Source organism: Drosophila sulfurigaster, chromosome 3 (assembly GCF_023558435.1).
Source record: "Drosophila sulfurigaster albostrigata strain 15112-1811.04 chromosome 3, ASM2355843v2, whole genome shotgun sequence".
NCBI lineage: Eukaryota > Metazoa > Arthropoda > Insecta > Diptera > Drosophilidae > Drosophila > Drosophila sulfurigaster.
This window is the reverse complement of record NC_084883.1, coordinates 12,579,545-12,605,143: the sequence shown is the minus strand read 5'-3', so window position 1 is coordinate 12,605,143 and position 25,599 is coordinate 12,579,545. Positions and strand designations below refer to the sequence as shown.

The 25,599-nt window shown below is 38.2% G+C and overlaps 7 protein-coding genes across 9 annotated transcripts; 1 reads left to right on the top strand and 6 right to left on the bottom strand.

The window, feature by feature from the left end:
- Nucleotides 1–538: 538 nt before the first annotated feature.
- LOC133845144 (uncharacterized) lies at nt 539–2,101 on the bottom strand. The gene is made up of 3 exons (XM_062279510.1): nt 1,300–2,101; nt 925–1,239; nt 539–864 (listed from the first exon to the last, which is right to left on the bottom strand). Exons 1-3 carry the CDS (start codon nt 1,369–1,371, stop codon nt 682–684), a joined length of 570 nt encoding a protein of 189 aa, XP_062135494.1. The 5' UTR covers nt 1,372–2,101; the 3' UTR covers nt 539–681.
- Nucleotides 2,102–2,167: 66 nt separating this feature from the next.
- On the bottom strand, nt 2,168–3,118 carry LOC133845145 (endocuticle structural glycoprotein ABD-4). The gene is made up of 2 exons (XM_062279511.1): nt 2,842–3,118; nt 2,168–2,774 (listed from the first exon to the last, which is right to left on the bottom strand). Exons 1-2 carry the CDS (start codon nt 3,000–3,002, stop codon nt 2,537–2,539), a joined length of 399 nt encoding a protein of 132 aa, XP_062135495.1. The 5' UTR covers nt 3,003–3,118; the 3' UTR covers nt 2,168–2,536.
- A 2,201-nt stretch (nt 3,119–5,319) lies between these two features.
- LOC133843182 (endocuticle structural glycoprotein SgAbd-3) lies at nt 5,320–5,982 on the bottom strand. Its single transcript, XM_062276617.1, has 2 exons — nt 5,780–5,982; nt 5,320–5,716 (listed from the first exon to the last, which is right to left on the bottom strand). Exons 1-2 carry the CDS (start codon nt 5,902–5,904, stop codon nt 5,449–5,451), a joined length of 393 nt encoding a protein of 130 aa, XP_062132601.1. The 5' UTR covers nt 5,905–5,982; the 3' UTR covers nt 5,320–5,448.
- Nucleotides 5,983–7,074: 1,092 nt separating this feature from the next.
- On the bottom strand, nt 7,075–10,501 carry LOC133843181 (endocuticle structural glycoprotein ABD-4). Its single transcript, XM_062276616.1, has 3 exons — nt 10,364–10,501; nt 8,677–8,807; nt 7,075–7,834 (listed from the first exon to the last, which is right to left on the bottom strand). Exons 1-3 carry the CDS (start codon nt 10,370–10,372, stop codon nt 7,564–7,566), a joined length of 411 nt encoding a protein of 136 aa, XP_062132600.1. The 5' UTR covers nt 10,373–10,501; the 3' UTR covers nt 7,075–7,563.
- Nucleotides 10,502–15,016: 4,515 nt separating this feature from the next.
- LOC133842501 (odorant receptor 49a) lies at nt 15,017–17,138 on the bottom strand. Its single transcript, XM_062275608.1, has 4 exons — nt 16,067–17,138; nt 15,804–16,005; nt 15,592–15,747; nt 15,017–15,538 (listed from the first exon to the last, which is right to left on the bottom strand). Exons 1-4 carry the CDS (start codon nt 16,885–16,887, stop codon nt 15,482–15,484), a joined length of 1,236 nt encoding a protein of 411 aa, XP_062131592.1. The 5' UTR covers nt 16,888–17,138; the 3' UTR covers nt 15,017–15,481.
- A 2,096-nt stretch (nt 17,139–19,234) lies between these two features.
- Nucleotides 19,235–20,792, top strand: LOC133842916 (endocuticle structural glycoprotein SgAbd-2). The gene is made up of 3 exons (XM_062276217.1): nt 19,235–19,382; nt 19,479–19,893; nt 20,660–20,792. The coding sequence occupies exons 1-3, from the start codon at nt 19,368–19,370 to the stop codon at nt 20,728–20,730; spliced, it is 501 nt and encodes a 166-aa protein (XP_062132201.1). The 5' UTR covers nt 19,235–19,367; the 3' UTR covers nt 20,731–20,792.
- A 1,489-nt stretch (nt 20,793–22,281) lies between these two features.
- LOC133842914 (larval cuticle protein LCP-30) lies at nt 22,282–25,521 on the bottom strand. 3 transcript variants are annotated; one of them, XM_062276214.1, is made up of 7 exons: nt 25,359–25,521; nt 24,642–24,771; nt 24,184–24,207; nt 23,652–23,802; nt 23,575–23,590; nt 22,975–23,147; nt 22,282–22,911 (listed from the first exon to the last, which is right to left on the bottom strand). In XM_062276214.1, exons 1-7 carry the CDS (start codon nt 25,395–25,397, stop codon nt 22,467–22,469), a joined length of 978 nt encoding a protein of 325 aa, XP_062132198.1. In that variant the 5' UTR covers nt 25,398–25,521; the 3' UTR covers nt 22,282–22,466. The 3 variants fall into 3 exon arrangements, with proteins under 3 accessions (XP_062132198.1, XP_062132200.1, XP_062132199.1); XM_062276216.1 differs by having other exon boundaries at nt 24,729–24,771; XM_062276215.1 differs by lacking the exon at nt 24,184–24,207.
- Nucleotides 25,522–25,599: the final 78 nt, after the last annotated feature.

The following is a 25,599-nucleotide window of genomic DNA, read 5'->3' as shown; positions in this document are numbered from 1 at the left end:
ATTCTCAAGTTCAAATGAATTAATTAATTTTTTACTAATTTGTTGATGTAATTATGTATGCTTCTTTTTTTAGAAAACAGCCAAAAAACTCTTGATGAAAATATGAACTGTAGCATACTTTTGGGCGGTTTGTTTTTCAATATGAACTTAACTTGAAAATTAATAACGACGGCAATTTAAACTCCAATTACAACTACATAATATAGAAGTTAATGTTGATAATTAACTGGATATTTTGAAATATTTATTATAAGACAATAATCATTTTTCAGACTGCTGCTGTGCGATGCATTAAAAAATATAAACTGCTATAAAATCGGGTTATTCTGATGTAATTATTTTGTATTATAAATTAAATATTATTTGTAAATTTGTACGCTGTTAAGTATGTATAGTATATAGATAATTCTTTGACGTAATTAGTCACATTTAAAAAAACATAGGGCTAAGGTTGATTTAGAAACTTTTTCAGTTTTACAATAAAATATATAAATTTGTTAATTTTTTGGTTTGCCTCCAAATTCATTCATTTTTGCATTTATATTAAAAAGAAATATAATTCCAAAATCATTCTTAGCTTTAATTAAAGTGGTAATTAAGAGTTATTAGTTATTCATCTTACTTAAAGTAAAAAAAATGTTTTGATATATGTTTTTTTGCTTAAGAATTACTCATTTATTTTTAAAAATACTTCTTTTTCCCATTGTGTTCCCTGCTGATGTCGTATAAATGCGCAAGCACTGTGACATTCATGACAGTCGCCACACGTGGCAAGAACCAAGTGAATTGCAACAAGAACGGTGACTCTGTGAGCAATGGAGGCAATGAGTCGGCTATCGTAACATTCTGTACCTTGTAATGTCCCTAAGGAAAGCAGTTTGTTATAATCTCAAATTCATTATTTAAAAGTTGAGCTAAAGTTACCTCAAGAAGAGGGCAATGAATGTGTTTGCTCCCCATATTCGCCAGACTGTGAATAATATCGATCAGCGCTTTGCGTTTTCGTTCTCGCAGCACTTTGCACAGCTCGAAGGTGATGTCAAATATCTGTGTGAAGACTCTCTTCTTCGGTATGGATACTTTCACAGAGCCGCCCAACGCCTTGAATGGCTGCAGCAACACAAGTTCGGCATTGATGCTTCTGTTGCGTGGAGTTACAACATCGCAGCTGGCTTTGGTAATGAATTGTTCGTTGACGACGCACTCGAATTGCTGCACCACAATAAAGTATCCCATGTTCTACAAATACACAATACATTATCTATCTCTGTCCATCACTGTTGTGGTCTCTTTGCTTACCGGCAAGAGTTGCACTGCGGGACACAAGCGCCAAGCAATGAACATAAGAAAGATGCGCAAACTGAATTTCATCACGATGTTTGCCTTTTGTACCCGAACTCTCAACTGCCAAACAATTGGTGATCAGACAGACAGACAGACAGGCGTTGGCATTGGCCTTTTCCGATAATGAAGTGGCTCACTGATCGGCCGCTTGCTCGTTTAATTGTCGGAACTGTGTGGGGCCAATTAAATGGTAAATGCGTCTACATTTCATATGGACGAGGTGCGTTTATTACTTCATCAATGAATTGTGGATTATTTGAAACTCATCTTCGCTATCCCAGTTATTGCATCAATTTGTTTTTGCCATTCAACAATGATTTGCACACACCTCGCAATACAAATTTATTGCGATCTGTGTACTTAAGCGAACGCAACTGAGATGCGTAAACAAATCAGTTTGGATCTCATATCAATGCCAATAATCGCAGCGGTTGCGCAGCGATTAGAGCATTTAGTTTTTTGGAAACGGTTTTCGTATCGATTTTGGTTTTGGTTTGCTTTTTGGTTTCAGTATTTGTCCATTGTCTTTTGGCTTTGACTGACAGCTGAGCATCAGCTTGTGGTTTGACGTGTGGGTAAATAATCTTGGAGATCAACATCAGCAACATCATCATCGTCATCTAGTTGATGGGCAGTCGGAATCGGAGTCGGAGTCTGTGTCTGTGTCTCAGCGCATCATCCGCAACCGCAAGATGCCGTGAAGGGCAGTTTGGTAATTTTGTAAGCGCCACGAGGCTGAGAAATACTCAGAAATACTCATCAAGTGAATGCTGTGTGTGTGCAGTGAGTGCTAGTACTCGATAAGTGGCAATGAGACACAAACTTAATTGTTCAATATTTATTCATTTATTTATAATGTCTTTGCTTCTTCATCATCATCATCATTTTCTCGTCTTATTCCATTTTGGGTGTGTAGGTGTGTGTATTAGTGTATAAGTGTGTGTTGGTAGGTGCCAAATGGCTAAGAACAGAGTGTGTTTCGCTTGATATATGGCATATGGGCAGTGCTGTGCTATTTCCAGTACGTAATACTTTATACAGAGAATATATATTATAAGATACAATTTACGATATTCGATATACGCTCCAAGCGATATACGGTTACGGTTACGGTATTCGACCTAATGTTAATTACTTAATTACACATACGCCCCGTGTGTATGTGGGCAACATCAACAAAACAAATAGCTGCTTATTGCGGCGCAACGGGCAGATGATCGCCCTCGGGCTGGAAGCCATTCTCATCGGCAGTGTAGCGCAGTGTGATGAGATTGCCCTCGGGATCGCTGTAGCTGAAGGAACCGGTTTGGACCAGGACGAGTTCCTCGTGCTCATCGATCACTTGGCCATCGCTGGTCTCCGACTTGGGGATGATGATCTTCTTGAGGTAGCCAACATTCTCCACACGAATGCCATTCGATGTCTCATAGCTGTTGAAGAGTTAAACAGAAATTGTTCAACTGGAACTTCTACTTCTATTACTGCGATCGATCTCACCTGCTGTTGAAGCTGCCGTCGGCATTGTTCACATTATCCTGCTGGATAATGCTCGCTGGCGTGGTTGTTGTGGTCACAGATCCGCCACGCACATCCTGGGGACGAGCCAGCACATAGGACAACAGCAGAGCCGAGCACAACACAGACACGAACTTGTACATGATGTTTGTAGTGAACTATTTGGGTTTATCCTTTATACGATAGACGCTTTTTGTGGGGCGTGGCAAGTCAATTCCAGCGAGTTAGTGCGCAACTGTTGACTACCCAGCAACTGCTTGCGCTTTATATACCATCTCGTTGGCGAGGGCGAGCACCTCATTCGCACTCGCACTCACACTCACATTCGCAGTCGCAGTCGAAGCCGCTGTCGCACGCACCGTGGCAGCCAGCTTCGGTTGCCACAGCTAACGATTACGATGGGCGCACTAGATAAGAAGCAGAGAGCGTCAAGTACAAGTACTCGCACTCGCACTCGTACTTCACCGCACATCAGCCAAACAACAACGAAAAAATGACGAGCGGGCGCTTCTTCGTCTCATTTCAGATTGTAATACCCTGCAGTCGAATTGGCATCTATGGGGTATGCAATTCACATGCAAATTAGGAAGCTTATCTTCAATATTTAAATGTCCTGTCGATCAATTCGATAGTATTTGACAATTCGATAGTATTCGATATATTCGATAGTATTCGATAAATTCCTTAGTATTCGCTAAATTCGATGGCACTCGAGAGTAAACGATTATTCACTTATTTTAAATAGCTGCGATGTCCTAATTACTAATTTTAAAATAATCTAATAATCTATTAATTACGGAAATTATAGAAAACTACCCAATTTAAATATTCTTGATAGGATATTACTTTGATTATATAATATATTTTCATTTTATATATTTTTTATTTTCTTAAATCAATAATCTTGCTATTTATAAGCATTGCGAACTTCCTAAATAATATTGCATACGTTTTCAAGAACACTTGTAAAATCAAATGCAAATCTAGTTCCGTTATTTTACAACAATTTGAAAAAGGTTTGAATATCCTAAACTCAATTGTAGGGTATCGTAACGTCGCAGCTAATCCCTGCAAGGAATGTTGGTTTTTTTGTTTTGGTTTTTTTGTTGTGACCATCATTTGAGGTATTTTTTTATTGTCCGTTTCGCGCGTCTGGCCGATGAGTAAACGCCGCACCGCCAAAGAGATGGAGAAGATGAAGCGTCGGTGTCAGCAGGTGATGTTGATACTGATACCCGAAGCTGGTGCTGCGACGACAGCTGAGCTAAGCTGAGCAGAGTTAAGCCGAGCTCTGACACATGTCTGTCTTCTGTAGTCTTCTGTCGCCAGGCCGAAGTTGATGGCATTGCCAGTCGGAGTTGGCAGCTACGTGATTCGCCTGCTCAGAACATAACTCTTATCCATGTATGTATTGCAAGTTCCGCTGCAAGGCAACTTCCAGAGAATCCGTTAAGGATTTAAGTTTACAAGAAGTAAAACATTAACTAGCTTTAGGCTTAAAGTTAAAGCTAATTCAAGTTGTAATCAATCAAAAGTTTCGCATAAGGCGTGTCATGCTCGTAGATATTGCAAATTGACTTGCCAAGCACGTTTCAATTATGGAAACAATTTGGCCGATAGCATTAGAATTCGCGCCGGAGTTAACGGTGAACACGCACAAAGGGGTAATAAAAAATGTAGAGTACGGCTATTGTAAAAGAAATCATAACGTTGAGTGTGGATTGCGTATACGCAGCATGGGTCAATGAACCTGCATACAAATATTTGCATATTTTACACATCTGTCACTCTCTCGTTTGTTTGTTTCTATGTGATTTCTTACAGCATTAAAGTTCTCTTCAGGAACTGCAATTTTAACTTAACAAACGTTCTCTAATATCTTGAAATAATACGGAATTCTCACTTTCGTTTTCTGCTTAGATTACACAACTAAGCTTGAGACATTAGAAGAAGTTGCAGAGTGCTATGTTATATTGTTAGGATAAACATTTGGCCCACGCTCGCACACAAATTGAATTCACACAATCACCCACAAAGTATATAATACTTATACCATCTATATGATCACGTATTTGCCAATTAGCGTTCCTTAACGAAAATGTTAACAAGCTGATTGTTTGGCCTCTGCAAATGCAGAATTGCAGCCGAGCTTAGCTGCAAAGTTAACACAAATTTCACACACACATCGGGTCACGTCAGGTAAACAGACATTGGCTGAAGATCTGGTCAAGATCGTGCCTTAACTTTTTGGGCGAGGCACCCAAAATGAATGCGAATGTAGAACATTACGTAAGTGGCGAAGTGACGAGAAAAAAGTGAAGAGTTCAATTATGCGAAACACGTAAAAATCGAGAAAGTAATCAGCATAGTTGAAAATCAGAATTATGTTAATTCCTGTCTCACTCTCTTCGCAGTAGAAATCGAAATAGAAATACGAAACAAACAATAAATGTTCTCTAATTGAATTTGCTAATTTTGTGTATATTTTGTTAATCATTATAATTAACTTGACTCGTTCAGTTCTTTTGGTTCACAGTTGATTGAATTTGTATTAATAATCACATATATGGTTGACTTGCTTCACTTCGTCTAATGATCTTGCTCGATCGTCTTCTGGGCATGTGTTCGCAGATACTCCAGCGTTTTCAGCACCGATTCTGGTGTTGGCGGCGGTGTTGGCAAATGATCGCCAACGGCACGGAATCCATTCTCATCGGCTGTGTAGGTGACGGCATAAGTTTGACCATCGTCGCCAACGAACGAGAAATGTCCCTTGATCGCTTCTCCGTATTGATTTTCATGTATTTCCCGCAGTTCGCCTTCTTGCGTTGATGTTGAGCCATCGCGCAGCTCGACGCTTTTGAAAAGAAATCGTTATTGTTGTGGGAATTCCTTCGATGCGTTGCGATTAATCACTTACTGGGTGTGGAATTTGCCATTGTACTCGACATTTGAATCATTCACGATAGGATCATCGTTATCAACGGGCAACGCCACCGTCACCGTCACTGCCACAAATAGAACACAGATCGGAATCAGTTTCATTTTGGTTAATTAGTAAAGCGAAAAGCAAGTCAATTAATATCCACGCGTTTCAGATGTCTAGCGACTACTGACAACTCCTGTGTTAAGTAAACAGCCTTATATAGCATACGTTTCCAGTCACCCAAAATCTAAAATCTAAATCCAAAAAGAGAAGAAAAAAAATCGAAACAAAAACAAACAAACGAAAAAACAAAGAAACAAAACTAATAAAATACCAGTACTAAAATATTTAACATGAAATTAAAGTTAGAGCAATAAATAATATTGAACTTGTTTGGGTTTTTGTTGGTTTTTCGGCTTTTTTGTCTTTTTGCCATTTTGAGGGGGGAATGGGTGTGAAATTTGGGGCAGACACGCCAACGAACCTGAACAAATCAGACGTCTATGACGGTAGTAGGTATAGATTTTTAAAGACTTTTAGGTAAATGATTGGCAAAAGCTTAGCTTAATTTTAAAGACAATTTTACAAATTGTTTACGTCTTTCTTTTACTTAAGGGTATGAATACTTCGACTATAGTGTTTATTTGCCTTATAATTTTTGGTTGGAATTATGTATAAGCAATGAGGCAGATCAACAATGATCAGATTCATATATGCAGATCTGTCTATATAGCACTTGTCACTAACGTCAGCATCCGATTCTGGTTCTTCATGGAACCGACTTGACCACATTTTTTGGTCACCTCTCTAGCCTGCTCATTTGCATACAACAAATTTATCAACCTTGCCTTGAAGTGCAAAAAATCTACTCGCAAATGAAATACGATATAGATTTTATGCGCTATTTATAGTGGTCTCGTCAAAATCAAATAAAATAGTGTCTGCTCCAATTTTGATGGTAGCATAGAGTAAATAAAAAAGGCATTTTCGTTTTTTTGGTAAAGAATCTTTAATTCTTTATTTGCAGCTAAGGCTAAAGATATTTAAGTTCTTCTCATGTGTATTACGTCACTTGATCAACGATTCGTATTTATGTATGTATGTATGTATGTATAAGTAGGTACATTGTCATCCATCGTCATTCATCGTCATCCATCATCGCTTATACTCGTATTACGTGCAAAAGATTACAGTTATTTAGACTATTTACACAAGAATTTGCGTTGCACAATATTTTATGCTATTAATATATTTCTTGTTTCCTTCATCATATTATATATTTCATTTCATTATTTTTTTTTTACATTTTCTTCTTGATTTCATTAACAAATCGATGATATCACATGAGTCCGAAAATGGCAAAGTTCCGGCGACTAAAAGATCTTAAGCACAGTTTAGGAATAAAATCGGAAAATTAGTCAAAAGGATATAGGAGAACAATAAAGAGAAGTGAAGATTTGAGTTTAAGTTTAAGTTTGAGTTTGAGAAACGGAAATATTTCAGATCGAGATGTCTGTTCGTCTGCGTCTGTGTGCGTATCTCTCTGTGTGTCTGTGTGTATCTTTGTGTGTGTGCAATTTGTGTTCTTCAGTCAGCTGCTCGATGTTGTTGGTATTGGGTCGCCTAAAGGCTTCGTTGATTGTCTTGGGTAAGCAGCAAATTTGCTTCATTGAGTATGGTTTATCAGAATCGGTTGCATGGTCACATTCAATATCATTTCATTCTCTTTCTCTTAACACCCGGCATTAATCGACATGATGATCGGCATCTACGGCAACTTAACGACGACGCGATGCTGGTGGCTGGCTGAGGAGATAGTCGAGAGCCTTCTGGATCGCTGGTGGGATTGGAGGAGGAGTGGGCAGATGGGCGCCCTGTGGCTGGAAGCCGTTCTCATCATCGGCAGCATAGTTGAGAGTGATCACCTCTCCCTCGGGTGAAGTGTACGACACGGAACCCTTGACAATGATCACATCGGTGGCGTCAGGTGACGAAGCCTTCTTCACGGTACCAGTTTCCTCCGCCTTGATGCCGTTAGCTGTCTCGTAGCTGCAAATATATATTGAGGGTTTTTACCAAATTGTTGTTTAGCAATTGCAGTCTTAATATTTAATACAACTTTAACACCGTCGCTTAATCAAATTCACCTTGAAACCTGTGAAAAGAGTTGATTAGCGGGATTTATACCCTTGCAAAAACTAGACTAATTTCATTGGAAATTTCTGGATCGCCATAAAACTTGATTGCATTTACTTAGACTGTTGAAAGTTTAATAAATTGTTTATCGATTATATTGATGGCAAAGAGTATTTAAACTTCGGCAAGCAGCAAATAGTTGTTCTTCGTGTATACTTATTTTTGGTACGTTTGTTTTGTTGTTTTCTTCTGTTGTCTTTTGTTTATGTTTCTCTCTTTTTATTTTGTGGTCACTGCGATCGTATTCGTCACTGGCGCCAGCTGAATTATTTATTTATGTATTTATTAACATTTAACATTTATGCACGGACTTGATGTCCAATGGAAACGTTTATAACTTGCAGATGGCCCATAAATTCATATTAAATTTGCTTGAAAACTTGTTAATTCATCTATTTATGATGGGATTATTTGAGCAAACATAATAGTATAATGCAATCAATTTCGTTGTTGAAATATTTATGTGATTTTATGCAGATCATTTAAAATCAAATTAGAACTACTTGGGATGCTTGCTTGCATAAATTTCAAATGTCACAATGTATTTGTTCTGGCAAACCTGTACTTAACAGAGCCAAGCACTGTTAATAACATTCTTACACTCTGCCTAAAAGTATGCAACGGAAAAGGGCTTGTGTTCGTTTGAACCGATTGAACGGTCAGTTTATAACTAGTTCCAAGTGGGAGAGACTTACGCATAATTGTAGGCACCATCCGGTTCGATGTTCGATTCTTGGCTGATGATGGCAATGGGTTCTCCGCCTTGTGGTTTGGGCGCAGCTTCGGCCAGGCAGAGCAGCGCGGTGGCGATCAGGCAAAGTGCAAACTGCAAAACGGGTTAAGAACGAAATCTCAACTTAGTTTACGTAAATTGACAAGTGATTACAATAAAAACGAACGCAATTAAAAGTGGAAAAAATCGTGCTTTGTGTATTTTCTCCGTTTGTTTTTCTTCTCCGTTTTTTTTGGCTTGTTAATTTATTGTTGTGTTGAAATAAGCCAACGACAACGACGACGTCGACGCTTCGCATAGTTGTTTGATTTATGACTGCTGTTTACATTATTCTCACATATAAATTATGTGTAGAAACAAGTGGAGGGGGACACACACAACTCATATGCCAATTTGCCACATATTTCTTAAGGTCGTCAAATAACTAGACGCCAATTAAGTTTATATTCAGAGTTTTTCGTGTTTTGTTTTTCATTGCAATTGTTCAACAATTACCTCACAACTACAACACTCAACTCAAGTGCATTGAAAACTACAGAGAATTGTGGGGCGTGGCGGCAGTCAGAGATGAGCACGGATCGTGTTGTGGAAAATCGTGAGTGGTGGAGAGTTGCATAAAGGGTCTATTGAATAATGGAATTAGATTAATTTAACTTGTTTAACTTTGATTTGTGTGTGGTGTCGTTCGAGTTTTCTGTTAGCATGCAAATTTGTCGCCTCTCGGTGTTGAAACCTAAAGGCCCAGAGACACCCGCATCGTGGCGTGTTTAGTCTCGTTGTTTGTGGAGTGTTGAGCAATTGCCAATGGGCGAGCGAGCGAGTGGGTTACGTGTCTAACGTTTCAGTTTAGTTTGTGCTTTTAGCCAGCAGCTAGACAGACAGCTGCCAACTAAGCGTAACATTCATTGCCTGCACTTTGTTAGCCTCGCTTTGGCTCTTCTGCAGCCAAATGTCGCAGCCTCAGTCTGTCCAGTCGTTGCTGTTGCTGTTGTGTTGACTGACCTTTGCATTGCATGCCGGCTGCATGCTGTTTTGGCTTACTTTGGCTTTGGCATCGTGTTCGAGCCTTTTAAGTGGCTGCTTGCGCCCAGCATTCATTAATTGCTATTGCCATTTTGGTCGGGCTTGGCAACGACTTTTCAGTTTTCGGTTTTCGGTCTTTTGGCCATTTGCTGACTAAATGGCCATAACAATTGCCAAATAACCCGATGCGGAAGCGACGCTTTACACCCTACAAAAATATATTACACTCTTTCAGCCTAATTGTGCATTTTTATGGCCGAAACTCATGCTGATTGATTTACGACTAGAGACGTCTGGAAATGCCAAATTTAACGCATTTAAATGTTGTTGGTTAATTGCGTACTCTGGACTCTGTTGTTGACTCAACGAGAACAAGTCTCATTTATTTTCTTGTTATTCACGATTGATGCCGTAAAAAGCAAGAACGAAAAACTGAAGGATTTATGAGCCGTAATTTATGAGTTATAAAATGAAGATTTTTAAGGATTTTTTAGGCAAGCGCTTAAAGTTGAAATTTATATATGTACGTCAAAAACACTGCTGCTTAAGATTTTTTAAAACTTCTTTAAGGACTGTTTTTTATTCGTAGTTTTCTTTGCTTGAGTACACTGACCGCAGACACTTACGTTTTTCATTTTGAATGGAGAAAATAATTGATTGGTTTGTTGGTAATCCAAAAAGATGTGTTGTATCCTTTTCAGCTAGCGCAGCAGCACACTTCACACTTGTTGTTAATTGAACAAAAGATCTTTTAATGATGCCCAACTGCCGGCAAGTGAGTCTATTTATACGAAAAGACTGCGACGACGACGGCGACGACGAAGCTGCAAATTCAGCGGGCAAAGCGTCGCACATACAAGATGCAAAAACTACAACAACAACAACAACGACAAACAAAATAAATATATAAGTACACACATAGATGTATATAGAAACTAAACTAAAGATTCGTCGTAGTCGTCGTTGTCGTCGTCGATGTTGTTGTTGTTGTTGCTGTCTCTGTCGCTGTCAGCGTCGACGCTCGCGGTGTTTGAAAAGAGCACCAGCAGCAGCCTCAGCCTCTGCCTCTGCTCCAGCAGCGGCGGCAGTGGCAACAGCAAACATTTGTTGCTGTGGAAAACTGCAACAACAACAAACAACAGCAACAGCAACAAGCAGCTGCAGCAGGTGATGGCATAAAACTCAATTGAAGTACTCCCAAAAGGGGGCAGCTAATATGGCAACGCCCCCTCTCTCCGCCTTAAGACGCACGCCACTGGCCACAACTGAACTCAGCTGTTCTCTGTGCAATCGAGAATCAAATGCAAAACATTTTTATGCAATTGTATTGATTACCAGTAACTACAACAGTTGCATCAGCTTTGCGCCCTTTAACCAGTCGCAGTTCTGCTCATTAATAAGTATATATGCCTAAGATTTACTACAGCTATTTTGTGGCTCATTTGTCATTTGGCAGGTGCGAGACACACAGTAGCGGAAGCAATAAAATAGCTCACTTAATTTAGCTTAAGTAAATACGATTGACATCGCCCTCGCGGCGTTGCCACCTCAAAACAGCAACATTTATTTATTGCTGCTTTGTCAATATATTATTCTTTTTGTATTTATTTATTTTTTTTCGGTTTTTTGGGAGAGAGAAAACATTGCATTTAAATACGTGGCGAATAATCGCGAAAATGCAATCAAAGTCAGGCTATAACAACAGCATAGGCGCACAGTGGGCTCTGTAGCCGTCAAAATTGTTTTTATTGCACAGAAAAATAAATCCGGGACAAATACGCCGAAATATGCCTAAAGTGGTGTCAACCGATTAATCCCCGAATACTTGATAAAATTTAATACTTTGTATGTATTTCGAACTATATCCATATACGACCTTTGGTATATTTTAGTATTTTGTGGTATAATAAATAGAAGAATAAGAATAATACGTTAAAACTATGGTATATTTCGAATGTAGTAGTATATCGATATACCAAACATGGCCCTTAGTATATTTTAGTATTTTGTGGTATATTATTTTGGCATATCTTAAGAATAATGCATTAACACTACGATATTTTTCGAATGTAGTAATATGGTCTTTGGTATATTTCAGTATATTTGAGGAAATTTTTTTTTGTGTTGCTTTTATTTAAAACTGGTAGCGGGTTTTAATTTTACTTAATATTAAAGTTATTTATTATTATATTTCTAATATTAATACTACTCTTAAGGGCATCATTTGAAAGTCTAGTCTTTTACATATAAATTTTAATGTTAATCTTCAAACAGCGTTAACTTAACAACATTATATTGAAGTCACTCTTTAAAGTCAGGGTTTAAATAATCCCGAAAATTCTTGACTCTTGCAAGTACTTTTTTTGTTTCTAAGGAATGCTATATTTTATTTGTATGTGCCTAAGTACTTTAAATTTTTTACTTCAGCATAACTAGGTTTAAATTAATTCTGGAAATAACTATTTTTGAAATTTAGAAGCTCCACAGTGTGCCCAGATTCGCGCTCAGGGCAAAGTCGCTGTCTCGCTGTCTTTGCTTGTGCTCGCTGTGGTGGGGTCAAAATGCCAAAAATTGCTAAACGCGAAGAGGCCGCCGAAGCCGAAACTGACGCCGCCGCCGTCGCTGCTGCTGCTGCCAAAGTGTAGGCGCGTCTAATGAAAAGCTTGGGTCGGCTTAGGTCTGTGGCAGGCAGATGGAGACACAAACACAAACACAAACGCAAACACAGAGACGGCGACAGAATTTCGTGACAAGATTGTCCCAAAGATTGTTGCCATATTGTATGCAAGTAGTTGTTGTTGTTGCTGTGTTCAGACTGTGGCAATCAACAAAACAATTGCCAGTTAGTGGAAGCTCTGAAAAAGTTGCTGCCTTCTAGTTTTGGGCCTGGTCTATTGTTTGTGCCTTTTCTGGTTGGTTTGGTGGCTAGTGTAAAGCACAGCGCTTGGTAATTATGAAGACATTCAACTGCATTAATTTTAATATTTATTATACTATTTTTTTAATGGGTTTATTTTAAATTACGCAAACAGCAATACTTAACTAAGCATTTGCGTCGCAGAGATTCTCAGCCGGCAAGTTCGTTGCCTAAGTCATTCGATTTTCTAAGTGCTGAAAACGAAAATTAAATTTAATTTTTTATTTTATTATATTAAATTTGTGTTGTAGCATTTTTGACAAATGTAAACCTTGAAATATTACGCATGAGTTCTCTAATTAGCAATCTAAGCAGCATTTACTGCAAAATGTCAGTTGTCCGGCAAGCCATAAAGCACAGAACAGATGCCTAACGTCTATGCCTAGCGTTGGCTTTAGTCAAAGTTTAACTCCATCTTCAGTCGCGTCCACTGACTTTGACACGCGCTGTGCAGCTTATGTGCTTTATGACCACGTCTCGTTGGCCTTGAAGGTCGTGCCATCTTCTTTATGGTGTGCCAAACGCAATTTGTACAAAATGTTTCAACTATTGGTAAGCCATTGCGTAAGCCTAAACGACGTTTCGCCCAAAGCTGGCGTCGCCCAACGAGAGTCTAGATCGAAGATGTTGCCCGGACATGGCCGGCATAGTTTTCGGCACCCAGCAACATCATCGTCTTCATCGACTTGCTAATGCCTAATGCTAATGTCAATGCAGGCATAAATAAATAATTGCAAATAACAGACATCGCACAGCCACGGCAACTACAACAGCAGCAGCAGCCAGAGCAGCAGTCGAACCAGTTGGTGCGGTTAAATGTCAGTGGTTTTGGTCATGTGTAGAATATTGGCTTCTGTTCGCAAGTAACACGCTGTCTTTGCTTGCCCCGTCTTGACTTTACACAGTTTGCTGGCAAATGTTAGACGAAGTCAAATGTAATGATGGACTGCGTTTCATGGTCAAGGAACCGTTCCAATTGCTTCGCTTTGGTTACGCGTTCTAACTGGAGTACGATATTGAACTTGCAGCCTAAAACCCGCATTCGATTTTAATTATGCTTAACGTCTATATACAGACCATAGATATGTATATGCAAACCTTGAGCTCGTGGCAAAAGAATCTGTCACTTCTTGATGGCATAATATTTGCATTAGTGTTAATCCGTCTGAGCATCTTCAGATGTCATATCGAAGGCGAAGGTGAGTACGACTATTCTTTAATTATCCATATGCAAATAGACTCAAATGCTAAAAGTCAATGGAACTCACAGCGTGCTGCTCGATGTGCTCGTGGCGTGGGCGTAATACTTAGTGGCAATTAGTGATAAATTCTAGCAAAGTATCGTTTATGATATGCCCACTGTGAAGCGAGCTCTTTACGATCACAGTGCTCATTAAATAGACTTATAATGACAGACATTGATAAGCTTTATTACACACAATTAAGGGGCACAGTTGTTGGCTTTATTCTATGCCAAAAAGGCGAAAACTAAATGCCTCTGGAATTTAGGTGCCTACTTTAATGTACAATTATTTAAAGTGGCAATGGCCTAACACGACAATTAGTCCACCCCTTCAATATACATATACACCTCATAAATATTTAATTATTAGAGGCGAGTATTATGCATAGTTAATTGTTAAATGGCGCTTGGTGGGAGTAAACTAGAAAATATCTATCTATCTGTCTATTGATTTTTTAGCTGTTAACACAACTGTAAAGTGAAGTTGATTCCACTTGAATGAGCCACTTTACACTGGGCCAGAGTTGTTGCAATCTCTCAGGCAGCCATTGTTGCACACTCAATTTGACTCGGTTGCAATTCTGTCAAGCAGCACGCGAAATGTGAAGGCCAACGATGGATCCGCCAAGCTCGGTTCACCTCCTCCCTATAGACAGCTCATTTAATTATTCATTACTCATTTGGCGATGCATGGCATACAACTTAATATAAATATCAAATAAAAATATGTATTACTTTTAATATTTATTTTATATTGCATAAATTACAAATGACATAGATTATTAATTACCCTCTAAATACACACAACTATATTTTTATTTATCAATTGTAGAAGATGAGTATACTAATTTATTTTCGTTATTTTTCTATCTTTTATAATTCAGTATTTAAGCTTTTATATCCCAACGTTCGTCTACCATCGAGCACACTTTTTTTTATAGATTTACCGATTTTTTTAATTCGATACTCTCTTAGTGTTACGTGTTGTGTAGTACTTAATGATTACCTAATGAAGTGTTGAGTAATGCTTTACGAATACTTAGCTTAAGTGCTGTGTAGTGTATCAACATAATTAATTAATAAAACAACTTTACGTTATATTGTAATCAATTTTAGATTTGATTTTTTCATTAGTTACATGAACAAATCTACCCTCGCTGCTTCTCTTGTAATGGGTACAAAATATTTTGAGACGAGTATATTAAGGCGGTCCCAAGCTGTGCCTCAAATTTATTTGAAGCTTTTAAACTTGATGTTGCCGCGGCTAATCAGAGAACGCTGCGTATTTGCATGCCAAATGAACATGAATACATAAATATGTACGAGTATATTCATATGGCATTTGAATAATTTACGCCCCAAATCTATTGTGTTGACCAACCGAATACTGTTTCCTCATTTGCTTTTAACCAATTAAATTTGGCAAGCAGACAAATCAAGAAAAATATGAGTGAGTTATCCCACAGGTAAATATTTTGTGTAATTTGCTGAATCATTTTCACATTTTACCTTGGGCTGAGTGCAGTTTAATTGACTTGTTTGTGTTAAGCTGCCAGATCATCTTGAGCTGCATCAGTTGTTCATTTATTTGCCCAGTATTCTGCGTATGACCGCAAAGAATTGATATGTTATACCAATCATCTGTGGAAATGGGAATGAATTTCAAGTATTTATCAATGAATATTAAAACTCACCTTCTTGAAGGTGTCCAATGATATAATGATGACGCCCTTGGCGGAAAGTTCGGCTGGTCGCTGAGCACGTTGCATTATCATAAGCAAATATCTGCGATACTTTACGGATGCATCATACCAATTGTGTGTGTAGGCAGCCATCGCAATGTTTTGGCTCTATAAAATGAATAAATAAAATACATATATATCATTAACATCAAATGCTTGCTTACCCAATCAATCAATTGTTGGCCGTAGTAGCTGACCATAAAGAACTGTGCGGATGAGCTGAAGAAGAACAACATGAAACCGATGCCTTCGCGATTGAGACCCTGAAGAATTGTGTAGAAGATAACGCAGCAGAGTGTGCTGGCTGTGGAGAATAAGTTGTAGGCCAGCAAGATGCCAAATATATCATTCAGTTCTTTCTGCAAGCTAAAATAGAAAGCCATTAAAGTTGCCTGCATTCCGATCTAAATACTTTCCATAAACTTACTCAAACAAACGCTGATGTCGGCGCACAAAATTGACGAGAAATTCGCAATCCTCCTCCGCTCGCTGTCTTTGTGGCCTATATTCTGCGAGTTGACGTCCCAGATGGGCAAAATGCATACAGATTTGGGCCGAATGACACATCATCCAGACATCGGTGCCCAGATTAACGTTCATTACAAAATGACTGAAGGCAAAGTCGACCACTAGAGTCAAGATGTTCTTCCACAACGACATTGTCTCGAAACGTTTCATGGGAAATGTACTTAGCAAAATGAATTTGGCTTCGCTATCGACCGTAAAGTATTGATAAAGATACATTATAATAGATTGAGTGAGAGGACCGAGTACAACAAATACGACCACAAAATAATAGTAGTAAAATCCATAACGCGCAATGCGTGGCCAAAAGAAATCGTTAACCCGATATTTTCTGCAGTGTTCATCTCCATGCGGATAAAGTTCTTCTAGCTTATCGTTGAGTATACGCAATCGCCTTCGATAGTATAGAAATATGATGAATTTCACATCCGAGTTGGCCGTAAAGAAGTAGACGATGGCGAATCGCATGATGAGCACAGGATTTCCGGCAAGTTCATCCCATTGAATTGTGCGTAGTATTAAATAATAGAAAATATGCCAATGGCTCAGAAAGCAAATGATTGAATAAGTCTTTAGTAAGACATCCTGCCACAGTGGCTTCGGGCTGTTCAGAAAGTCGATGCCCAGCGACTTGAGTATCATGTTCGGTATGTAGGTGAAGTCATTATAGCTCCGTTGTCGTTCCAGTTCCGTTTCCCGTTCAAGTTGCTGTTCCCGTTCCATGCTTGTTATTTGAAGGGTTTCGTGTGTCAACTGGTTTCTCAAACTCTGAGTGGGCGTGTTTTATATTCGTCGCAAGAGGCGTGTGATTAATTACCAGCAATTAAATTATGTAGTCCAGTCCACGTGATGTTGATTAAATATGTAAATCGACTATTCAAAATTATTTGAATATTTAATACAATACAAACTTTGAGCATACATATCAGATATAGCACAACTCTCACATTGTGACAGTTGGTTTAGTGTTTCGATTTCGATTCTAAAGCGAAAACTAATCCCATGTTTATTCGGCTAAGCAAATAAACACGTTCATATTGTGAGACAGCTGAAACGAATTTATAGACACACACATAATTATTCAATGAATAATCAAAGACGCCTCTAAAAGCAAAAATAAATCCAAACCAATTAATTAAACCAAATTTTTTTTCCAACGACTTATTTATGCAAATGGCTAATAAAACTCTTTGTTTGTATTGTCAGAGCTTTGACTAATCTGTTTAACACATTCCGCGTTGCCACAAAATCCAGTTTCGAGTTAGCAGCATAAAATTGCCAAACGCTTGTAGCTTGAAAAATAGAGTTCACATTCTGGCTACGAGACCATTTATTGATAGTTTTTGTACCCGATAACCATAAGGTGGAAGGGTATAATAACTTTGGACCTACAGGAAATGTAAGAACACCTACGTTGATCTCAGAGAGTACAAGAGATAAAGGTATAAGATTGTTTGGATATTTTCCACGCTCACTTCCGACCTCGCCAATTGAAAAGCAAACGTAATTTTAAGGTAAAAGTCATTATTAGAATTAATTTGGTAAAACACACTACTTTACATTAATTGAAAATGTGTAACGGGTATCTCATGGTCGAGCACACTCTACTGCTGCTTACTTACTTGTTGTCACCGATCTTTTGTGTGTGGAATCTTTCCTCGATCTCAGACTGATCATAATTCAGCATTGTGTCGATCGTGTTATCTAAATGGCCGGTTCTGCGACTCTAAATGCTTACTGAACTCTATTTGTTAAACTATGCTTTATCTATGCTAATTTGTGACCATTAAATGTGATAAGACGCTAAAATGATGCTAATTTTATATGCTCAGTTGTGACCCATCAGCCACGATCGGCGATGATCTAACGAATAGAACTTTTTGCCCCTCGCGCTTCTGGGTCGCGTGGCATTCAGAGCTCTAGAGCTGTTGCAATACTACTCGTTGCAAGTGGCAGCTATTGTTGCTGCCACACGCGAAATGTGAAGGCCAACGATGATGGCAACACCAACCCAATCCCATCCCCCCCTCTTCATATCCCCTTCTTGTTTGTTTGTTCATTCATTCACTAAGCGAGCCATTCATTGAGTGCTATTTTCATGGCAATTTAAATGCATTCATTAGTTGTTTATCAAAGTAATGTGCTTAATCAGCTTTCAATATCAGCTTCAGTAGTTTTAAATTTTGTTCTATGCTGATGTTAAAGTCTTTATTTTCTGCCATTAGCATGTATTTATGTGGAGAATGCATCAAGTTTAAACGGTATCTGATCGAGAACTTTATTTGTTTCTATTATAATTACTCAATTTTTGTATCTATAATATTTTAATTCAATGTTTTTTGTTACTCGTTTAACAGCGTTTAACAAATACTTACCTAACCTTACTTAATTTTAAGTACTCATCTCTCGTATTTCAAATATGGTATGCTGTGGCGCCTTTCGCTTGAGTCATCAGCTTATTTGGATTTTTGTCTGTCATCCACTACAAAATACTTTTGGACCAGTTAGTGCGTTGATTTATTACAGTTAGCAGCTTGCTTCTCAAGTTTCAGCTTTATGAATTTACAATTTAATAAGAATGCTCCCTAATCAGCAAAACGTTTCATCTATATGCTAAACTGTCCCCCATTCATATTTAGTTTTTACGCGCTCGATCTATGCATCTAAATTATTCGCTTGAATTTTGTATTCCGCGTGTGCCGCAGATTTCCTGTGCTACCACCTCCAACTGCTCTTAATTTTATAATTATGTATGCAAGCATTTTCTGCATAGCTTATTATTTATGCTTCAGAGATACTCTGTAAAAAATTAACATCTTGGAAAGAGACTTTTATATTGTTTGCAGCTAATTTATAAAGATGTTAGCTATTTATTGTTTAACCTTAAGTAGTCTATGCTACCCACTCTGTTCACCAACTACAGGGTATAAGTGACTGCCAATTTAGTTCGCCGCACCAATTTAAATAACAATCAAAATTCTAAACGGAAATTAGCAAATCCGACAAAAAATATTCAGCATCTGCCAAGATTGGATTTCAGTTGTCAATGTTAGAGCTGAATGTTGGCTGAATAAAATGGTTTTATAGTCTAAAACTTAATGCTATCAAGTTGTTATAAAGGCTGCTGTCAAACAGAGATCTGCTACAGTTTCATTTAATAGATCAACGTAGAAGTAGCAAGCGATACGCGATAATCATCTAGAATGTCTCTGAAATTGGTACGAGGATTAAACAAAACGTGATTGTGATAGTGCTAAAAGTGATAAAGGATAACAATGTGATATCTAATTTGAATTCATGATTTCTTTGTGCAGTCTTGCTCTCTCTTTGTGCTGGCCCTCGTCCTGGTTGCGTGCAGTGCCCAGCGCCAATATAATCCCTATCTGAACAACCCTTACTATCGGGATCTGTACTACAAGAACCGCGACTTGTACAATCAGCGTCGCTACTACGACAACTTCTACAAGAAGTACAATCCCTTCATTGCCAACGCCCTCGCTCGCACCGTGGATCAATCGAATTACCCCAATACCGGCTCGGGAGCGTATTCCTACAGCTACGAGACCGAGAACGGATTGCACGGCGAGGAGAAGGGCACACCTGTCTACATTGGCAACGGTCAGCAGGAGGAACAGGTCGAGGGTGCTTACTCCTACATCTCGCCCGAAGGTCTCCGCGTTGGTGTCAAGTATCTGGCAGATGCCAATGGCTTCCGTCCAGTGATTACCTGTAAGTAATACTAGAATTGGGCTTTTTAGTTAATTTTGGTGAAGAAATTCTGTAGTTCAATTCGAACTGAATTAGCTATTCATTTTAATAGTTAATTTATTTCGCTGGCTTCCATTCTAGACTATGAGATTTTTTAGCCACGTTCATTCTTTTCAGTTCCATTTCATTGAGTTCGTTGTAGCCCCATTATTGTTCGTATTAAAGAAACTTATTTAAATGTATATTTTATAATTAAATGGCTTACCGTTGCAAACTTATATTCACAAATTTGTATGAGCTGAGACAAATGGGACCCAATACAACTAACCAAGTGAACGACCTACATAAGGGTGCGATCAATAAAAATAAACAAGAATACAGAATCATTGTCGAATAAACCACCTACAAGAATGAAAGATCTAAGTAAGCGAATCTGAGACTTAAAAGTACTCACCAAATGAAAAACCTAAGAAAATTACTGATTTAAACGAACCAGCATGAATCAAACTAATCGAACGGACGACGCAAAATAATGAACGATCTAACAGAACAAGATAGGTTAAAATAAACTAAAAGAAAGGATTTCCTAAAAGAATGTACAGTCTTATCGAAAGAGAATAAATTAAACGAACTAAAGAAACTTTTTAAAATAATAAACGATCTAGACTAATGATAATATAATATAACTCATCAAAAAGACAGTTCGTTCCTTCAGTTGAGTGACTCATTCGATTGAACGTTTTAGCGAATACATTTGTAATATACATATTGTAATATCTGCTTTCAGATGATGGCCCCAACTCAGCTTTCTACGCCAATCAGCCAGCTCCAGCTAATGTGGTCCTTACAAGGCATTAAATCGAGCTAGTCATTGAACTTGAAAGTAATGTATATTAATTGCGACAAATCTAAATAAAATAACCACAAAAATACAATGAAAATGAAATGATTAAGTGAGTGAGTAATGCTTAATGGGGTAATTTGGTAAAATTGACAATCGCAAACAAACCTACACAAATATTATCATGTTATGTATCCATCAACCTCACACAAAAAAGCCAATGAATGGAAAATGGCGATCAGCAGGCGGCAGTTTATTGGCCAGTTTGAATTTACATATGTATGCATATATAAATCTTGTTTTTGTCTCTTGACCAATTTATGTAAAGCTTTTCGAGAAGTTGGCTTTAAGCTAAACTATCGCTATTTATTGTTGAGCACAAAAGTGTGCTTTAAATGAATAAAAAGCTGAGCCACACAATTGATAGTTGACAAGTCGAGAATTATTTCAATGAGTGTGCTCGACGTGATGATGCTCTGTATTATTTATACAAATTTCAGACTGACTAAATTAGCATAGAATATTTTTTTGAGATTTTATAATTGAATTCAGAGTAGACTTCCCACTCGACTGGCCATTGACATTCGTATACAAAAACAAACAAATTAATTGTTATTATATTTAAATGTCAATATTATTTTAGTACAATATGAAAGTATAGATGCTTTGACACGCTGAAGATTTAATGCTCTGTAAATTGAAATTGAATTTCATTTAATGCAAATCAATTAAAAGATCTTTAGTCAAAATTGTCCGATTAGAATTCACCTGTTTTAAATTTGTATTGTACTTTGAGTGAATTCCACTTGTTTCTCAAGAGCCGATCGCTAACTTACAGCTTAAAGTGAGTGTTGTTTTTGCGTCATGAGAACTGATAAATTTGGCAGGCGGAGATATCACCGAGTGCCCGCAATTTATATTTATTTCATTAAATACATACATTTATATATAAATTTATCTTATCAACGCAAATGCACAACAATGGCAAACAACTTGCTATCAGCATAAATTTGTTATTGTGGTTTTAAGTCAACTACTTGTGATTCACAAAGAATTTGATTCTTAAATCAAAATATCTTTTTTAAAGGGTAAAGAATAGTTTAACAATAATTGTTGAACAACGAGTTATCAGCATATATTTATTTTTGAGGTTTTTAATCAACTTCTTATGATTCACAATTGAAATCTTAAGTGTTTAGCACAAATCGAAATACTTTTTCGAAAGGGTATTTAAATTTATTTGGGTTCAATGAACTGATTGTGAATGCTTGTTGTTTTTTTTTGTTATGTCTCATTCAGTGCTATTGTCAGCTGATCTTTGGCCTTTGTTCCACTTTACTAAAGAGATTTGTAAGCTATGGAAATTAGTCATTGAAACATCGGGTATTTTTTTTTGGTAACAAATATTTATTCAAAATCATATAAAAAATAAAAATGTTTGTAAATTCATAACACAAATTAAATAGCTTAATTTCCGATATAGTGATAAATAAATACATTATTAACAGATTAACATATGTGGGCGTGGCTTTACAAGTACCAAATCTTCACTGTCCACTTGAAGTTCATTTCTTTTTTTTTCATTATTTTTTTTTTTGCAATTTTTCGATGGCTTGTTATATTTTTGCCAGTTGCAGGCGGCAAATGCATGGGAATGGAGGGGGGAACCTTTTCGGGGCGGGGGAGTGAGGGGAATCCTTTATGGCTGTTTTGATGAGTACACCGCGCACATTCGAATTGAAATGAATTGCACTTAATATTGATGACGCTGGCGCGCAAGCTCGGCAAGCTCACGCTGCTCCTCCTCCTCGGCAAGCTCAACCTCATGCTCCAGCATGCGCAGCTGATCGGCCAACTCCTTGGGCATGCGCTCCACATGGATCGCCTTGAGTTGGGCCTTAATGTCCTTGGTCATGTGATTGATACGGAAGCCGCGATGATCAAACAATGGCTTATCACCATTGGCCTTGTGCTGCTCCTCAACATACTTCAGGGCACGAGCGATGGCCTCGGGAATTGGGGGTGGAGTGGGAATGTGCTCGCCCTCGGGCATGAATCCGCCATCGTTAGAGGCATAGTTAACGCGATAGAGTTTGCCATCATCGCCGGTGTACTCATAGTAGCCCTTGGCATGAGTGCCTCCGGTGTGATGAAGTTTCGCTTGCTCCTCGCCATAGATGCCATTCTCGGTGAGGAAACTTTGGAGAGGAAAAGTTCAAGTTAGTTTGAGGTGATTTCTTAGAGAGTTACTCGGAACTTACGCATGATCGTATTTGTCTTGCTTGCGCACCTCTTCCTGGTGCAAGATCTTGTGGCGTCCCTCGTCGTCGTAGTTGAAGACAATGGGGCGTTGCGTGGTCGTGGTGGTTGTCGTTGTTGTGGTGGTGCGTGGCGTCGTCGTCGTTGGCTTCTTCGTCGTGGTTGTGGTCGTCGACTGTGGTTGGTTTTATTTGTGTTTGATTGGTACTTGTTTTTAATACTGGCTCATCATATTGGCAGGATATTTGTATGCGGTGTGTCAAGTGTGGTGTCGGGGACTAGGTGGATCGCATGCATATGCAGGCAGGTGTGGTTGTGGTTTTGTGTGTGTGTGGTTGTGTGGCGCAGTTCATGCAAATCGCATTGGGGAAGTTATCGTGTGGGAAGTCGGGGGATAGTGTTATGTTGCATTTAGTGATGAAAGCAAGGGGAATCGGATTGGGGGACAGCGAAGTGTTATCCTCCATTCCATTGTGTCGGGGTTGGGGGATTTAGTAGAGTTCATTCGGTGGGTAATGAGTTTGTGTTTCGATTTGCGCTTCATGTTCGGGAAAGCCGTATTCCAAGCGGATTTCTGGTACTTTAAACTCGGCTTTACTTACTGTGTACAAATCGTGGCTGCATTGAAAACAAAAGAAATGGTTTAAGGCTGTCGATAAACATAATCACTGTGGCTTACTTGTATGGCCTGTCATCGTGGACGTAAGGGAGATTGAGACCAGCATAAGGTCCATAGCCACCATCATATGGGTATGGGATGTGATGATAAACGCCAAGTTCACGGTTATCGCCTACGTGGTGATAAGGCTCAGCCACGTGATGATACCGACCTGAGCAGAGAGGAGGAAAGAGCAGAGAAAGAGACAGTCTTAGAATTAAGTGTCAATGGCAAGCAATGGAATTGTGTGAGTAATGAGTTTGTGTTGTTTGGTAAGTTAAATACTTCGTGCAGAAGGTCAAATAATAGTTAAACTACTATATTTGAATATATATATATACACAAGTTAATTCAGAAATAATAGTATACAAATTTGTTATCGAAAGAGGAAAGAATATGATACAAGTTCATCATTGGAGAAATTTGCGTGCAACTTAATTTGCGATAATTTCACTTTTTTTTTATATTTTTTTGAATTTCAGATTTTTTTTTTTTGTGTTTTTATGATTTGTGTGTTGTGATTATTGTTTTTTTTTTACACTTCAATGTTTACCTAAACTATCCTGAGAGCCTTTGCCTATAAGAAATAGAAGTTTAATATACAATGTACAGGAAAGTCATTAAAGAAGGTTATCGAGGTTAGAATACGACACAAGCAAAGACAAAACTCATCGGAGATTTTCAGTGCAGTCAATGTTAAAGATTATAATACAACCGAAAATCTGCGCTTGAGCTTGAACTTTGTTGTTATCAGAGTACAATAAATAATTGGGTTATCAGTAGAAAACAAATACATTAGGAAATGCAAATGTGTGTGTGTATGTTGTTATTGTTAAATTATTATTGAAGTTAGTGTGTGTGTGTTGACTACATATATTATAGTTATACAGTTGTTCGTCTCAACAACTCGTTGCTGTTGGCTCGGTGTTGTTAGTTGCGGCTTCAACATGCAGTAGGCGGATACAACAAACAGCTGTGGTACTTAGATACACAATTGCAATGCCGAAATACCTTCGTCTGAACTCGGATGGTAGTGTCCATCATCTTGTGGATGATATTTGCCGTCGTTAGAATTTTGCGCTGAAACCGTATACTTGCCATTGTTTTCAACGGGATTGCTGCTGCTGACTGCAACAAGACCCTGTGCAGAGGGAGTAAGGAAGGGAAACAGAAATGTTATAAATCGATTCACATTTTGGTATTTGGTGTATTAAACCAAATCAAAACCGGCAACCCCAAAAACAAAAAAACACTGAACAAGTCTCGTTCACAGTTCAATTAGCTCGCCCGGCCGGAAATGTAAAACTTTGCAAAACAATAAATGCCAATGAACACACGCAGAAACGAACGAACGTTGTTATTACTCTTTTTATTTTTTTGGTTTTTGGGTTTATTTCTTTTTGATTTAGGTTTTTTTGGTTGGTGTCTAATAAAAATGGTATTTTATGACATTTGAAGTGTTATTAATAACTCAGAGGTTCGTCAATATTAAAGCATTGATTTGGTTTCAAGTCTAAAGCAACAACATTGCCTGCATTGCCATGAAATGAAGCTTAAACTGACTTGGCACGAATTGTTTTCAAGTTCCTAATTGATTGCGGCGCCAACCTGGCGTATGCGTAATCTGCACATACAATATTTTCAATGTCTTTTTGTAATTTTACGGTTTATCACTTTTGCACACAGGACGAGGTCCTTTTTTTTTGTTTTCGACTTCACTTTACTCACCACAATCACATAAACGCTAAGCACTGATTTAGCAAACATTTTTGGTTTTTTAATTTTTTTTGTGGTAATCGGTTTTTATTGTTGAGTTGAGGTATTAAGATCCTTGAGTGTGAGTGAGACTCTGGTGTCGTTGGTGCTACTGCTGCTGCAACAGGAATGTTTGGTTTCCGTTTCGACACACCGGATTTATATAGAAATGTGCCAAGTACGCAGTGAGCGCATTTCGCAACTCACAGTTCGC